General features: G+C 54.0%; 6 protein-coding genes across 6 annotated transcripts; 4 read left to right on the top strand and 2 right to left on the bottom strand.

Annotated features, from left to right (window-relative positions):
• Nucleotides 1-920: 920 nt before the first annotated feature.
• SETTUDRAFT_25010 (uncharacterized protein) lies at nt 921-1,415 on the top strand (the record flags this gene model as incomplete). Its single annotated transcript, XM_008023035.1, has 1 exon — nt 921-1,415. One exon carries the CDS (start codon nt 921-923, stop codon nt 1,413-1,415), a length of 495 nt encoding a protein of 164 aa, XP_008021226.1.
• A 2,047-nt stretch (nt 1,416-3,462) lies between these two features.
• SETTUDRAFT_101840 (uncharacterized protein) lies at nt 3,463-5,982 on the top strand (the record flags this gene model as incomplete). Its single annotated transcript, XM_008023420.1, has 6 exons — nt 3,463-3,551; nt 3,721-4,915; nt 5,018-5,278; nt 5,340-5,469; nt 5,529-5,803; nt 5,920-5,982. 6 exons carry the CDS (start codon nt 3,463-3,465, stop codon nt 5,980-5,982), a joined length of 2,013 nt encoding a protein of 670 aa, XP_008021611.1.
• A 910-nt stretch (nt 5,983-6,892) lies between these two features.
• SETTUDRAFT_100995 (uncharacterized protein) lies at nt 6,893-8,965 on the top strand (the record flags this gene model as incomplete). Its single annotated transcript, XM_008023419.1, has 1 exon — nt 6,893-8,965. One exon carries the CDS (start codon nt 6,893-6,895, stop codon nt 8,963-8,965), a length of 2,073 nt encoding a protein of 690 aa, XP_008021610.1.
• Nucleotides 8,966-10,050: 1,085 nt separating this feature from the next.
• SETTUDRAFT_36402 (uncharacterized protein) lies at nt 10,051-11,784 on the bottom strand (the record flags this gene model as incomplete). Its single annotated transcript, XM_008023107.1, has 8 exons — nt 10,051-10,081; nt 10,181-10,219; nt 10,249-10,607; nt 10,633-10,842; nt 10,900-11,202; nt 11,268-11,443; nt 11,486-11,705; nt 11,746-11,784. The coding sequence occupies 8 exons, from the start codon at nt 11,782-11,784 to the stop codon at nt 10,051-10,053; spliced, it is 1,377 nt and encodes a 458-aa protein (XP_008021298.1).
• A 705-nt stretch (nt 11,785-12,489) lies between these two features.
• Nucleotides 12,490-13,104, top strand: SETTUDRAFT_36401 (uncharacterized protein; the record flags this gene model as incomplete). The annotated part of the gene is made up of 1 exon (XM_008023106.1): nt 12,490-13,104. One exon carries the CDS (start codon nt 12,490-12,492, stop codon nt 13,102-13,104), a length of 615 nt encoding a protein of 204 aa, XP_008021297.1.
• Nucleotides 13,105-13,428: 324 nt separating this feature from the next.
• SETTUDRAFT_101410 (uncharacterized protein) lies at nt 13,429-14,259 on the bottom strand (the record flags this gene model as incomplete). The annotated part of the gene is made up of 1 exon (XM_008023418.1): nt 13,429-14,259. A coding segment is annotated over one exon (831 nt), but the record flags the coding sequence as incomplete, so codon positions are not given.
• Nucleotides 14,260-14,417: the final 158 nt, after the last annotated feature.

Genomic DNA, 14,417 nt, shown 5'->3' with positions numbered 1-14,417 from the left:
TAATCATCATCCTCATCATGTCCATCCTCAAAACCACCATCAGCGCCATCCTCCTCACTCCCATGGTCCTCTTCGCCATCCTCAAACTAACACTACGCCTTATGCCACCCGAATGGCAATTTCCAAGCCGATAAATAAGAAGCCGCAGCAGCAGCAGCAGCTTCTTCAGCAACTTGAAGCAAGATGTGGAAAAGCCCCAACCTGGATTTTTTCAGCTCGTCGACACAGATTCGGGGGCAAAAGTATGCTTGGTATCATACGGCGCAGGACCTGGACACGGCGTTGGAGTACCATAATGCTGTGCTTACGAGGGATATGACTGCGGTTTTTTATCGGTATGTGGCGGTGTGGGTGGTGGTGTTTGGGATGTGGTTTGTTATGCTTGTGAGGCCCGAGACTTTGTGGATCATATGGAAGGGTTTGTAGGGGTGGCGAGGTGTGCTGGGGGGATGAGGCGATGGGAGAAGCGATGAAAGCTATGGCACGGGGATACTTAGCTGACCAACCGAGCAGCTGGAAGGGGTAATAACTATGTTCGTTGGCTCAGGGTTAAAACTAACAAATCCACGGTCTCTATATAGCTCCTTGTGTTAATAGTTACGTACCACAATCGTAATATTCGCCAGTCTCCCTTTTTTTTAAGTTATCTAGAGGGCTGTGTACCTGCGCCACTTGGGTACTTGGGTATTTACTCTTTGCTGGTGCTTTAGTTTCACGGTTCATTGTAGCCTCTGTTCTTTTGCGTTAGAGGCTTTGCTCCCCTTTGGACTATAAAAGATTACTGTCTGTCTTGTACATTGCCAAAGACTCTTAACCTTGAACCCTAAATCATACATACACACACACACACACACACAAACCCCACCCCCAAAACGCGCCTCCAAAAAGAACAACAACAACAACACCAACACTTATCCATCATGGCCACCATACTTCTCAACATAAACTCCATCATCATCGTTACCGCAATCGTTCAAGTCCTCCAAGCCATCCTCACGATATGCCTGGATTCCGACGTGTTTGGCCCCTTGGCGCCACGAAGCCGCATGCAGCGGCTGATCCGCGCGAGCAAAAATGAAAAGGACGCTGCATACCGCGGCGTCGCGGATCTCCTCGGGGAGCCCAACCAAGACGTGGAATTTGTGACTTCGGACGCAGGCACCAAAATACGCCTTCTATCGAGGTTCGGGGGCTGCAGCAACGTCACCGAGGTGTGGCCCAAGAACGGGCAGGAACTCGAGTTGGCGCGCGCGTATAGCTTGGCGAGGATGGATAAGCGGTTGGTTGGGTTGGCGATTAGGCGTGCGACGCTGTTGATGGTGGCGGCTGTGGTGCTGGTGGGTGTGGTTGTGAAGCCTGAGATGTTTTTGGTTGCGGTCAAGGATGTGAGGGAGGTGGCGGGGTGTAGGGTGTAGGGAGGGGGAGAAGCGATGGGAGAAGCGATGGAAGGTATGGCACGGGGAAACATGTACGTGGATTACCTGTGGTGGGAGTTTTTGTTCATGTAGGGATGGGATGGCTATCTTGGACGACCGAGACTTCACTTCTGTATCTCCTTGGGTGTATGTATACATGGATTAGTGGTAGTGGGTGCAAACACTACTCCGACCTAGTGTTTTGCATTTACGGGTAACACTCGAATACGACTGTATCTTTGTTTTCTTCATGTGTCTTAGCACGTGTCTTGGTGGGTGCCAGTCTGCGTCGTGGTGTATTAATAACCGTGCTTTTAGTATTACTGCTAAGAGGTAAGCATTAGCGAAAATGAAAGAGAGAGAGAGAGAGAGAGAGAGAGAGAGAGAGAGAAAGAGAGAATCTCAAGATATAATGCCAGTGCTAGTTTCATCAGCATCAATCTCAACTAAACACACAACCTTGACTTGATCATACTACACATCAGCTGGTATCCAAGAAACTAAGACTAGGCACCCATGTCCGATTGGTTACCCAAGATATACATTTTGCCCAGACGCTGGCCAACGTCAGCCAAGGCATGTTGATGAATACAGAACAAGTCGCAATGACGACGGAGGTATATGTAGACGGCACACAGACACACACACACACACATGCAGACGCTGTTGCAGCTGCACCCAGATCCCGCGTGTTCCCAGATGCATGTCTGGGTTGCAGTAGTAACCCGCGAATGGAAAAGCAGGTTGGCACAAGGGTGCCAATGGCGAGTGTGTGCATGGCAAGACGGTTGTTTCGTTCGAGGAAGCGGGCTTGACCACGCGATGGGACCCCCCCCAAAAAAAAAGTCCGCGCCAACTCGGACGTGGGGAAGAAGGGCGACAGGCGACCACCACCGAGGCAAAGGCACCGGCAATTCTGCGTTGCAAGGGCCTGGCGTCTATTTTGTCCGTTGAACCCTGGCCCAGACAAAGCTGTGCCGAATTTTAGTGGCAGGCTGACAAGATGGACCCCTGTCGCGCGGTATGTATATTACATATTGCTGTAGTAGGGACAGGTCGACTCATACATAGATAGATTGCAGAGACTTTTTTGGTGTTGGTGTTGGAGGCGGCTGAGGGGAGCGAGCACGCCATGAGCCGGATAAGAGTTTATCGGCAGCATTGCGGCGAGGCGTTTCTCCCGAAGCCCAGTGGTTCCCAAGCCGTGGATCGGAGAGAGAGACGACATATCCCCGCACGGCAGCCAACAGCGCACGCGCAAATCAGCGTGTCGAAGAGGCAGCTCATGGCCAATTGCAGGGCGACAGGCAGGCTGACGGGCAGGTCGGCAACGGGGAAATGGTGTGACTGGCAGGCGTAGGCGCGGCGCGTCCAAGTGATAATCCGGAGCAACGGAGCCAGGACGGGGGCGCATGGCTGATGGTACCCGCATTGGATCATGGAGCCCACCAAATGACGGTGGGCCCAGCCCCAAGACGAGCATTAGACGCTTCGTCACATTCCATGTCCCCGCGCGAAGGGGGCACGCGAGGGGTACTCACGCCCCCAAGGCCACCTTTGGCAGAGCACAGCGGAAAAAAAAAGGTGGCTTGCTCATAAGCGTTGCCGTTCGCCCATCCGCCTTCTTCTTCACATTCCAAACCTCTTTGTTTGCATTTGCACTTGCACTTGCACTCTCTCCACGGCAAACCCACTTCCTCCTCCCCCCACCCTACGCTCAACTTCAGGGAGAAACGCGCCGCTCCACTTTGGCTGGCAGCTTGTTTCCCGAAGATTCAGTACCTGGTACTAGCAGCAGCAGTGGCAGCATCGCAAATCCACCGACCCCTTTACCCGGGACTGGGGCGAATATATCTTTTGTTCTTAGAGACGCCCGTTCCCACGCCCACCCGCGGCTCGTAAAGCGTCCCAGATCCCAGCTCTTTTTGTGTGTGTGTGTGTGTGTGCGTGTGTTGGGCTTTCCTCGTCTGGTTCTTCATCCCTCCCACCCCCACTGCAGGCGACCTTTTTTCTTTACTACGCACCCGCGCGAAAAAAGAAACACACCATGTCCGAGGGCGACGTCAAGCCGGCGGTGCCAGTCGTGGCCGAGTCGCACGAGGTGGACACGTTCCACGTCCCCAAGGCGTTTTACGAGTGAGTTCCGAGAGCGTTGATTTTGGCTGTTACATCATGCAGGCGTGAGAGCTGTCGGGTGGGCGGGGTGACCCCGCGGTGCCGAGCCTTAGGCCGACCTGCACAACCACAACCACAACCACAACCACAACCACAACCGCAACCAGCGCTGACATGTGCCGTCCTACAGCAAGCACCCGCACTCGAAGCCGCACCTGGCCAACCTCGAGGAGTACCAGACGCTGTACAAGGAGTCCATCACCGACCCCAAGAGCTTCTGGGGCAAAAAGGCGCGCGAGCTGCTCACGTGGGAGCGCGACTTTGAGACGGTGCACTCGGGCAGCTTCGAGAATGGCGACAATGCGTGGTTCCTCGAGGGCCGCCTCAATGCCAGCTACAACTGTGTCGACCGCCATGCCTTCAAGGACCCCAACAAGCCCGCCATCATCTACGAGGCCGACGACGAGGGCGACGGCCGCATCATCACATACGGCGAGCTGCTGCGCCAGGTGTCCAAGCTCGCCTACACGCTCAAGGAGATGGGCGTGCGCAAGGGCGACACGGTTGCCCTCTACCTGCCCATGATTCCCGAGGCCGTCATCTCGTTCCTGGCATGCACGCGCATTGGCGCCATCCACTCGGTTGTGTTTGCCGGCTTCTCGTCGGATTCGCTGCGCGACCGCATCAACGACGCCGAGTGCAAGGTCGTCATCACCACGGACGAGGGCAAGCGCGGCGGCAAGACGATTAGCACAAAGAAGATTGTCGACGATGCGCTCAAGCAGTGCCCCGGCATCACGCACTGCCTGGTGTACAAGCGCACTGGCGCCGACGTGCCGTGGACCAAGGGCCGAGACTGGTGGTGGCACGAAGAGGTGGACAAGTGGCCCAGCTACATTGCGCCAGAGTCGATGAACTCGGAAGACCCCCTTTTCCTGCTCTACACGTCTGGCTCGACAGGTAAGCCCAAGGGCGTCATGCACACGACGGGCGGCTACCTGCTCGGTGCGGCCATGACGGGCAAGTATGTGTTCGACATCCACCCCAACGACGTCTTCTTCTGCGGCGGCGACGTGGGCTGGATCACGGGACACACGTACGTGGTATATGCGCCTCTGCTGCTGGGTGTGGCTACGGTAGTGTTTGAGGGCACGCCGGCTTACCCCAACTTTTCGCGCTACTGGGACATTGTGGCTAAGCACAATGTCAGCCAGTTCTACGTTGCGCCCACTGCGCTGCGGCTGCTCAAGCGCGCGGGAGATGAGCACGTTAAGAGGGAAATGAAGGCGCTAAGGATCCTGGGGTCCGTGGGTGAGCCCATTGCGGCCGAGGTGTGGAAGTGGTACTTTGAGGTAGTCGGTCGGGAAGAGGCACATGTTGTTGACGTGAGTAGTTGTCGCGAGCTATATTTGCACCAGCTGTGCTGAGCTGTGCTGAGCTGTGCTGAGCTGTGCTGAGCTGTGCTGAGCTGTGCTGATGTGTGACAGACATACTGGCAAACCGAGACAGGGTCTCACGTCATTACGCCCTTGGGCGGCATCACACCGACAAAGCCCGGATCGGCATCTCTCCCCTTCTTCGGCATTGAGCCTGCGATTATCGATCCAGTGTCTGGCGAGGAGATCCACGGCAACGACGTCGAGGGCGTGCTGGCCTTCAAGCAGCCATGGCCCAGCATGGCGCGCACCGTGTGGGGGTCGCACAGACGATACATGGAGACGTATCTCAACGTGTACAAGGGCTACTACGTGAGTTTTTTTTTATTTGGAGGTGGACAAGATTGCGACGGGGGCTAACGTGTCGGGGCAGTTCACCGGAGACGGGGCTGGGCGCGACCACGAGGGCTACTACTGGATCCGGGGACGAGTCGACGATGTGGTCAACGTGTCGGGGCACCGGCTGTCTACGGCGGAAATCGAGGCGGCGCTGATTGAGCACCGTGAGTTGCGACCAAGATGATATGCAGGCCGGATGTGCACGGTGCTGACGATTGCGTAGATCAAGTGGCTGAGGCGGCGGTAGTGGGCATCCATGACGAGCTGACAGGCCAAGCCGTCAACGCGTTTGTGGCGCTCAAAGAAGGCGCCGAGACGAGCGAGCAGGTCAAGAAGGATCTGGTGATGCAGGTGCGCAAGTCGATTGGGCCGTTTGCGGCTCCCAAGGCGATTTTCGTGGTGCCAGACCTGCCCAAGACACGATCTGGGAAAATCATGCGGCGCATCATGCGCAAGATCGTGGCGGGCGAGGAGGACCAGCTGGGCGACATCACAACGGTAAGTGGACGTCGTAGCCAGCCATGTTCGCCGCCACAGCTGCAGCTGCAAGGCGGCGATGACGCGTACTGCGTGCGTGTGTCCGAGTCGGTTCTGGGCTAACGCGTGGGGAACAGTTGTCGGATCCGTCGATAGTCGATAAGATCATCGACGTTGTGCACCAGTCGAAGAAGAAGTAGGCGGCTCGCCTTGGCGGGGTTGGGGGATGCGAGCGACGGGAGGGGTGTGCGGCGAGTGGCTGGTTGGGATGGCAACGCCTCGAGGCTTTTGCGGGGAGCGCGGCCGAGGCAGGTAATCGTCGAGTTAGACAGCCGGGGTAATATGCATGCATGTCGTCTATAGCAGGTGTGCACCGTGGATGCGTCGGCGGTGGTGGTGGTGGTGGTGGTTGTCAGTTGTCGCGGGGGCGGGAGGCGCCAAGCCGTGTTTCCACCGTGAGACGGTTACAGTGTATGGGCGCTGTTGCACGACACTGGTGCCGCACGTTGCATGTATGTGCCATGTAGGCAATTGCTTGGTATAGCAGAGCAGCGTCGGCGGACGGCCTGGCGGGAGTATAGTGTGTGTCTATGCATGTGTGTATGCTTGTATGCATCGGGCACTGGAGCTGGGCCAGCCGCCTGTCAACACACGGCGACGGGCAGGCCTATACGCAATCGGCCGCACAAGAGCCGTCCGTCCAGCGACGGGCAGTCGACAATACGAGGGCGGCCCTAGTTTCATTCGCGTCGCGCCCAGACGCCGCCAGCTGCCCTCGTTCTTCCGCGAGCCGGGCGCCAAGACGGTGGCTGGCAGGGGGGCTGTGCACTGCCATTACGACTGTCATTCTCTTGTCCCTCGCCGCCCGCCCGCCGCCGCCGTCCGCTCGACAAGTGCCTTTTGTGCCTCTGCTAGCGTTTGGGCGAACATTCCCCTCCCTCTTGTACACTGCTCTCCATACCTGCCAACCCATGTCTTTCTTTGCGCTGTTGCCGTAGCTTTCGTTTTCCCGCCCTCGTCCCGCCCTCGCTCCTCGCCCTCGCCCTCGCCCGCGCCCTCTCCTTGGCCGCTTCTCCTGACTGCGGGAGCACCGCCACCCCAACCCACAGAATGCGCCTCTTTGGCAGTCTGCAGACTGCCCTCACCATTGGCCTTGCCACTGTAGCAGCAGCCGCCTCGCACGCCCGTGGACCGCTGCAGCGCATTGCACTTGTCAAGAATGCCGACATCCTCACACACACACATCGCGTGACAGCCGTGTCGTCGTTCGACCTTGCCTTTGACGTCTCGGGCCAGCGCGTGCGCCTGAGCCTCGAGCCAAACCACGACCTTTTTGTCCACGGCGCCCGCATCACCCACCTCAACCCTGATGGCTCGGTAGCGAGCCAGGAGCCAATAGACCGCCTGCAGCACAAGGTTTACAAGGGCAAGACGTGGCTCAAGAGGGGCAACCGATGGGACAATGTAGGCTGGGCGCGCATCGCCCTGCGCCACGACGGACTGGATCCGCTGTTCGAGGGCACCTTTTCCATGAACCACGACCACCACCATGTCAAGACGGCCTCGAGCTACACGGCCACGCGCATGCCCGACGACCCGACCGTCGACGTGCGCGACAAGGACTTCATGGTCGTCTTCCGCGACTCGGACATGGGCAAGGGCCGCCATGGCGAGAACATGGAACTCAAGAAGCGAGCGGCCAACGTCGGATGCCCGTCCGACGAGCTCGTCTTCAACACACACGAAAACCACCCAGTCTACGCCAGCATGCGCGCCCGCGGCGAGTCGCCCGCCACGTCGCCATCGCTCATCACGGCCATGTTCAAGCGACAGGACGACCTGCAGCCCGGAGGCAACGGTGCCGGTGTTGAGCTCTCGTCCACCATTGGCAAGACGGCCGGATGTCCCAGCACGCGCAAGGTCGCGCTCGTGGGCGTCGCCGCCGACTGCACCTATGTGTCTTCGTTCAAAGGAGACAAGAACCAGACCCAGACCAACATCCTCAGCGCCATGAACTCGGCCTCGGAGGTCTTTGAGAGCTCCTTCAACATTTCCCTTGGTGTCGCCAACCTGCTCATCACCGAGGCCGAATGCCCCACACAGCAACAGCAAGCAACCCCCTGGAACCAGGCCTGCAGCAACGGCATCACCATCCAGGACCGCCTGAACCAGTTTTCCAAATGGAGAGGCCAGCAAAAGGACACCTATTCGCACTGGACCCTGCTATCCACCTGTAACACGGGATCCGCCGTTGGCCTGGCCTGGCTCGGACAGGCCTGCACCTCCGGCTCCCAGGACAACACGGGAAACTCGGGCGAGACGGTTGCCGGTGCCAACGTAGTCATCAGGACCGACAACGAGTGGGAGGTTATTGCTCACGAAACAGGTCATACCTATGGCGCGGTACACGACTGCACATCGCAAACATGTGCCAACAAAGACGTCGTCAATGCACAGCAGTGCTGTCCTTTGAGCCAGGGCAGCTGCGACGCTCAAGGTGGTTTCATCATGAACCCCTCAACAAAGGATGGCATCTCCAAGTTTTCTCCTTGCAGCATCGGCAACATCTGCTCGGCTCTCGGACGAAACAGCGTCAAGTCTCAATGTCTCACCAACAACCGCGATGTCAGCTTGCTATCCGGACCGACCTGCGGTAACGGCATCGTCGAAGGCAACGAGGAGTGCGACTGTGGTGGCGAGTCGGGTTGCAAAGACAACGCATGCTGCAACCCAAAGACGTGCAAGTTCATCAACAATGCCGTCTGTGACGATTCCAACGAGGACTGCTGCCGCAACTGCAAGTTCGCCTCTGCCAATACCGTCTGCCGCACCTCGGTCGGCACCTGCGATCCAGAGGAAACTTGCACGGGCACCTCGCCGTATTGCCCCGAAGACAAGACAAAGCCCGATGGTTCCGACTGTGGCAACGGACTCACTTGCGCGTCTGGTCAGTGCACGAGCAGAGACATGCAGTGCAAGACCATCATGGGCAGCTATACTCAAGGCAACGATACGTATGCTTGTGACAACAGCAACTGCATGCTGAGCTGTGCAAGCCCAGAGTTTGGAGCCAGGTGCTATGGATTGCAGCAAAACTTCTTGGACGGCACCAGCTGCACCGGAGGGGGCACATGCCAAAACGTACGTGGTATTCTCCCCATTTGCTTTCTTCTCCATTACTAACAGTACCAGGGTGTTTGCCAAGGCGGTTCAGTCGGCAAAGAAATTACCACTTGGATCCAGCGCAACATGTCACTCTTCATTGGGCTCTGCGCAGGCCTCGGTGGAGCTTTGCTCCTATGCCTCTTCTGCTGTTGCTGGCGCTCCTACCGCCGCCGATCTCGAATGAAGAAGTATGCCGTTCCGCCTCCCATGCCTGCTTACCAATCAAACTCGGGCAGAAGGTACAGAAATGGTCCACCACCCATGGGCCAATACAATGGCTATCCAAACGGCCCCCCACCACCAGGACCTTGGACGCCACCCAACCCCAACGGAAATGTTCCCATGCCGCCACCCGTACATAGAAGTAGCATGCGATATGCATAAGGCTATGGGAGTGAGTTTTCGTATTATTTATTCTCTTTTCTTTTTTCTTGTTCCATTTGTTGTCATATAACGAAGCAAATTACGGTCCCTTTTTTTTACACCAGCCAAAGCGTATTCAAGCTGGGTGTTGGAAATATTTTCCATCTTTTTTTTTTGCATGGTTAATCGGCGTTTTTATCTTCTACGGGATCATCCCAGGGTTGCTCTTGAGCGAAGTAGTCTCCGTTTGGTTCTTGTGTCTGTTCAGTTTACATGGCGGAGACTTGGATTAGTGCTCGGGAGATGGGTAGGTAGGTAGGGTATTGTTGCATACATAGAGAAGACGAAGAAGAAGAACAAGGTGCGGATAAGGCCTGTGTTGGAGGTATACATAATCGTTGGTAAATTCAATGTCCTGTTTTTTTTTGTCTGTCCTTTTTTTTTGCTTGCTTTCTGGATTTTGTCGATTTGAACTTGCATTTGCTCGCTATCCCTCTTCTTTTTTTTCCTTTTCTTTCTCGAGAATATAGTAGGGCTGGGGCGATTTGTATATATATCTTAACTTTTTTGGACTTTTGTCCCATATGTGGACTTTTTGAGTGCTGAGGAGCTTGGGCTTGGGCTTGGCTTGTTACTATGTATGTATCCTTTATTCTTCATCCTTGTCTAGTTTACTACTTATAGTGTACACGTGACTGTGTATATACATGTACAATATCTCTCTCTCTCTCTCTCTTTTTTTATTTTTCTTTTGGCACAGAAATGTAGATACTGTTTATATTAGGTTGAAGAATAAGAAGAAGAAGAAGGAAAAAGGACAAAGACAAGTATTTCCGAGGAATAAATATACTTGTTTCATAATGTACGTACGAACTACACACATGGCCGCTGATATCCCTAAACACCCTACTGGAGGAAACGGAGTATTCCACACAGACCTATTGTTCGTGGACTCTGCTCTCAAAGCATCAATCTTTGCAAATGAAATTCGTCTTGTTCTGTGCGCCTTGGCCGCTATTACTGTAGGCTGAATTCGCCATGTTGCGTTGCGACCAGCCCAGAGCAAGTCGCGTTTAGTCGGCAGACCACTTCGAAGATCAGGACACTTGCCTCCAGGTATAATTGCTATCTCTCCGCAACCCGGAAGGTCCCATGTCTTCTTGCCCCAGCCGAACTGCGAAGGCGTGGTGACCTCTGCATACAGCTTCACACTGAGAGTGACACCATATGTCCAGGGACATGTTGCCTCCGTGCTCTTGCCAACCCCCCACTTCAAACCTAACACATCCATCCGCGACTACACCCGCAGTCGCAGCCTCTACTTTCCAGCGCTCGTCGAACCGGATACCAAACTCAGCAATGGCTTTCAGATGAGCTTCAACCTTGGCTACTGCCCCAATCGCAGCGTAGAACTGTGGTTCAAGCATGCCATTTTCGTTTCCAGAGTCGCTGGAATCGAGCGTCTGCATCATCTTGGGTTCAAAGTCCTTTCCGGCAGCCGGGTACGTTTGTCGGACTTTGCCATCAAACAACTGTCATAACTTGTTATGTAGTGTGTAACTTGGAAGATATTGGGGGGATGAGCTCACATAACAGTAGTCCCCTTCCGAAGCCTGTGCAGCCTTGTTACAATTGCTCAGGGCATTGTTTGGTTGATTGGGAGTGGGGAACCACGAAGCCGCTGGTCGGTGTGGGTGTTGATTGAGCGGATCGGCTGATAGTAATTGAGTCGCTGGTCCCCACACAGTACGCTTGGTCTTTCCAAAAATTTGTCTGGCAGTCGGTAGAGACAGCAGGGTTCTAGCTGTAGAACTGGGCCAGGGTGATGAAATATTTATCAGCGACATTTGAACAGCTGTCGCCTTCACTAACAGTGTGCCACTTGATACAATCTGCGCATTCGTGTAAGCAAGCATTCAGGCCTGTCATCCGCATTTTCAGCGAGGGTTGGACTTACTAGCAGGCTGTCCAGTGTGGGTTGGTGCAGTCGGTCCCAACTTAGAGGTGCTGCTGGGTACTGCGGATGGCGCGACACTGGTGATTGGACTAGGCGCTGGAGCAGGAGCATTCGGTGAAGCGATACAGTAAGCCTGTTGGGCCTGGCGTATGAAACCCCGGACGCCCTGGATATACCTGCTCAACATACTAAACTGTATAATACGGGAATTGACTTACTGTCACCAACAGGTTCAACGCAATAGCTTATGTCCAGCAGTAGATTTGTGCAATTAGTCTTGATTAACGGATTCAGGGGAAAATGGAAGTCTTCCAAAGACAGGCCAGGCCATATCTCATATGTAGTCACCAGGCTGTAACAATAATCGCCCGCCTCAACATTGTACCAAGATGCGCACTTCCTATTCGATTTTGTCTTTGGCATTCGTTGGAACTGGAGCTACGAATCAGGCGGAAAAAAACCCCCCCCCCATTCTCACGCTGCCATTCCCCGGCGCGACGTTCCGCGTGCCGGGCATCGTCACCAATTGGGCCGTGTGTGAGGGTCGCGGGCGAGTTCAATGCTGCGCTGACACTCTCGGCTGAACTCGAGACCAAAAGTCGCTCTTGCGGCCCGAACGTAACAAGATTACTACAACGCAGCTATACGCATGGAACTGAGTAGTCGAAAATGGCGATGCATGCGGGAGCTCATTCTGGAAGGATTATTGGTATTGTGTCGGCGTAAAAGGTTAGAGTATGGGGGCTCAGTCATCATATTTTGACAGCGATAGCAAACATGAGGGTGTGGCAGGAGCCTAACGCCACAGTGATGGGTAAATTGCTCGTTTAAACCTCGGACATGAGTCGTCGATGCGTTTCTTCAACATGATTATAGCAACGTTATCCTCTTTTTTACCCTTTTGTAATATGTATGCTATATGAAGATCAAAGTGGATATAGATACCAATCATATTTACTTTAGATAGTAGCTACTATATGATATGATCTTAAGTGGTTATACAAGGTAGCTACTACATTTATTACATCAAAATTTTGTAATGTACTTTCCAACCTTCGTAGTGTAACAGTCTGCCGTGTTACTGATACTAGCCTCTTGGCATTGTAGCACACGTACCCTGCAACAGTAGATACGCAGACGTTATCTTTCCTACTTCTCAAATGTGCGGCCCCAACTATCAGCAGTCAGTGTCGAATTTTGTTCTGCGACATTGAACGGCGTCATGGATATGTTACCACAGGAGCTCATCAACAAAATCGTCTTGTATCTAGAGCGCTATCCTAATCAAGCACATGTCCCGATAATTCGACAGTACGGGCACCATTCGAAGCTCCCGCCATATGCTACAATCTCTAGCCACTGGAGAGAGGCTGTGGAATTCGTCACATTTAATCGTTTGTCTATCAGGAGTCATGAACTGAGTCAACTCGAGGCCATGATGACGGGCAATCGTCCCAAATACCTAACGAGACTTTCCTTTGAGATTACTCTCCCAGAGTACTCGGAAGAACGCTGTGGACATGTTGAGTCAAAAGAAGAACAACAGTGCAATGATCAAGCCTTGACCCAAGCTATTGCAGATTTGTTTTCTCTAGTGAGAAAGTGGGAAGATGCAGGCACAGTACACGGTATCCGACTCCGTCTGACCGGTTTCTTTTCCCCGACGGATATTCGTGATCGCCACCAAATCGAGCTTGAAATAGCACAGCGCAAGCGCGGGATAGACATTTTCGAAAAACGATGGGTGAACTCCCATGTCCACCTCTCCAGACCAGAAATGATACCCACGCTCTCGAGCATCGTGCATCTCTCAAAAGCAGAGAGAGGTGTTGTATAAACCCAACAATTGATACAAAAAACCAACTGATTCTGCAAAACGCCGTGTCTTTTTTTTTTTTTTTTTTTTTTTTGAGAAAGGCATCTGTATACTTGGTGCGCTAAGTTTAAGCGGTTTAGGATGCAATTCTACTTTACAGTACGTGTACTTATGTGCAAGTGTGGACATACTTGGCGTCTGTTGTTCTACTACTCAACGCCGTCGCAGATTGTGTCTAGCGTTCTAAATTTCAAGAGCGGCGATCAATGGTTCGGACAAGAAGAATCAAAGAACCAACTGGTTATTTGTAGATTAAAGCGCAGATAAGTGAATTACGTGTATATATTAGAACCAGCTCCAAGGCGACTCCAGCGCCCACGTCCTGAGCCCTTGGAACCTTTCAATCAGCGCCGGCCCATGGGTATCCCGGCCGAGGCCTCGAAAAGCTTCTGCGACAAAGGCATCTGGCCTCCATGTTTCTCCCACGGAATAGTAGACGCGGCGTAACTTGGCATCGTCGTCGTTTTCGTCGCCGTCGGCTTGTATGCCTGGCGCGTGGTACGAGATGTCCCAGTAGCCTGTATCGTAGCCCAGCTCCGTTTCGATTAGGAAGTGTTCGAGGACCGGCATGTTTTGGACTGCCCTTGCGAAAGCCGTGACGAACGGACCCAGGGTCCTTGCATCTGCATGGTGGCGGAATTGCTCCTCGATCTCGCCTGGTGTGCCGTCAAAGTACCACTCGCCAGACGGAGCGGCCATGTTGAACAAGACCATCAGTTTCCTGAGGGCCGGCCAGCTGGGCATGGAGCTTGTCTCGAGGCTTGAAGGCCAGAACAGAGTCGAGTCGACAAAGCCGTCTAGAACAAGGGAAGTCAGGGTCTGCAAAAAGAGACGCAGAGATGCGCTGAGTGGATCGTAGAGTGCGCCTGTGGGTATACGCGAAGGTTCAGCCACGCGGTGGTCTGCTGGAGGGTCTGGATGGAATGTGATTTCTGCCGCAGAGCATTTGTCAAGCCTCGTCTGCTCGAGCATCTTCGCGAAGGAGGCCCTGCTTTCCACATTGATGGACGTGTCGTCTACCTCTCCGAATTCCCAGTAGAAACTGCGTAGGTTGGGCAGCACGGCAGCGAGACCCGGTCCGACTGCCGGGGCCAGCTTCCGGAAAATATGACCTCGGAAGTGAAATCGTCTTTTTTTTTCCAATATTTTGATTTGGCTTTTGATAAGAAACCAGTCATTTTACTAGTATAACTCGTATTCATACACCTTTCCCACATCAATCCAAGACGTTAATCATACTTAATCAACCTATCCACTGCTCTATCAACTCTGTA

Source organism: Exserohilum turcica, assembly GCF_000359705.1.
Source record: "Exserohilum turcica Et28A unplaced genomic scaffold SETTUscaffold_10, whole genome shotgun sequence".
In the NCBI taxonomy this organism is placed as follows: Eukaryota; Fungi; Ascomycota; class Dothideomycetes; order Pleosporales; family Pleosporaceae; genus Exserohilum; species Exserohilum turcicum.
Note: the sequence above shows the minus strand (reverse complement) of the source record. Positions and strands in the feature narration are given on the sequence as shown.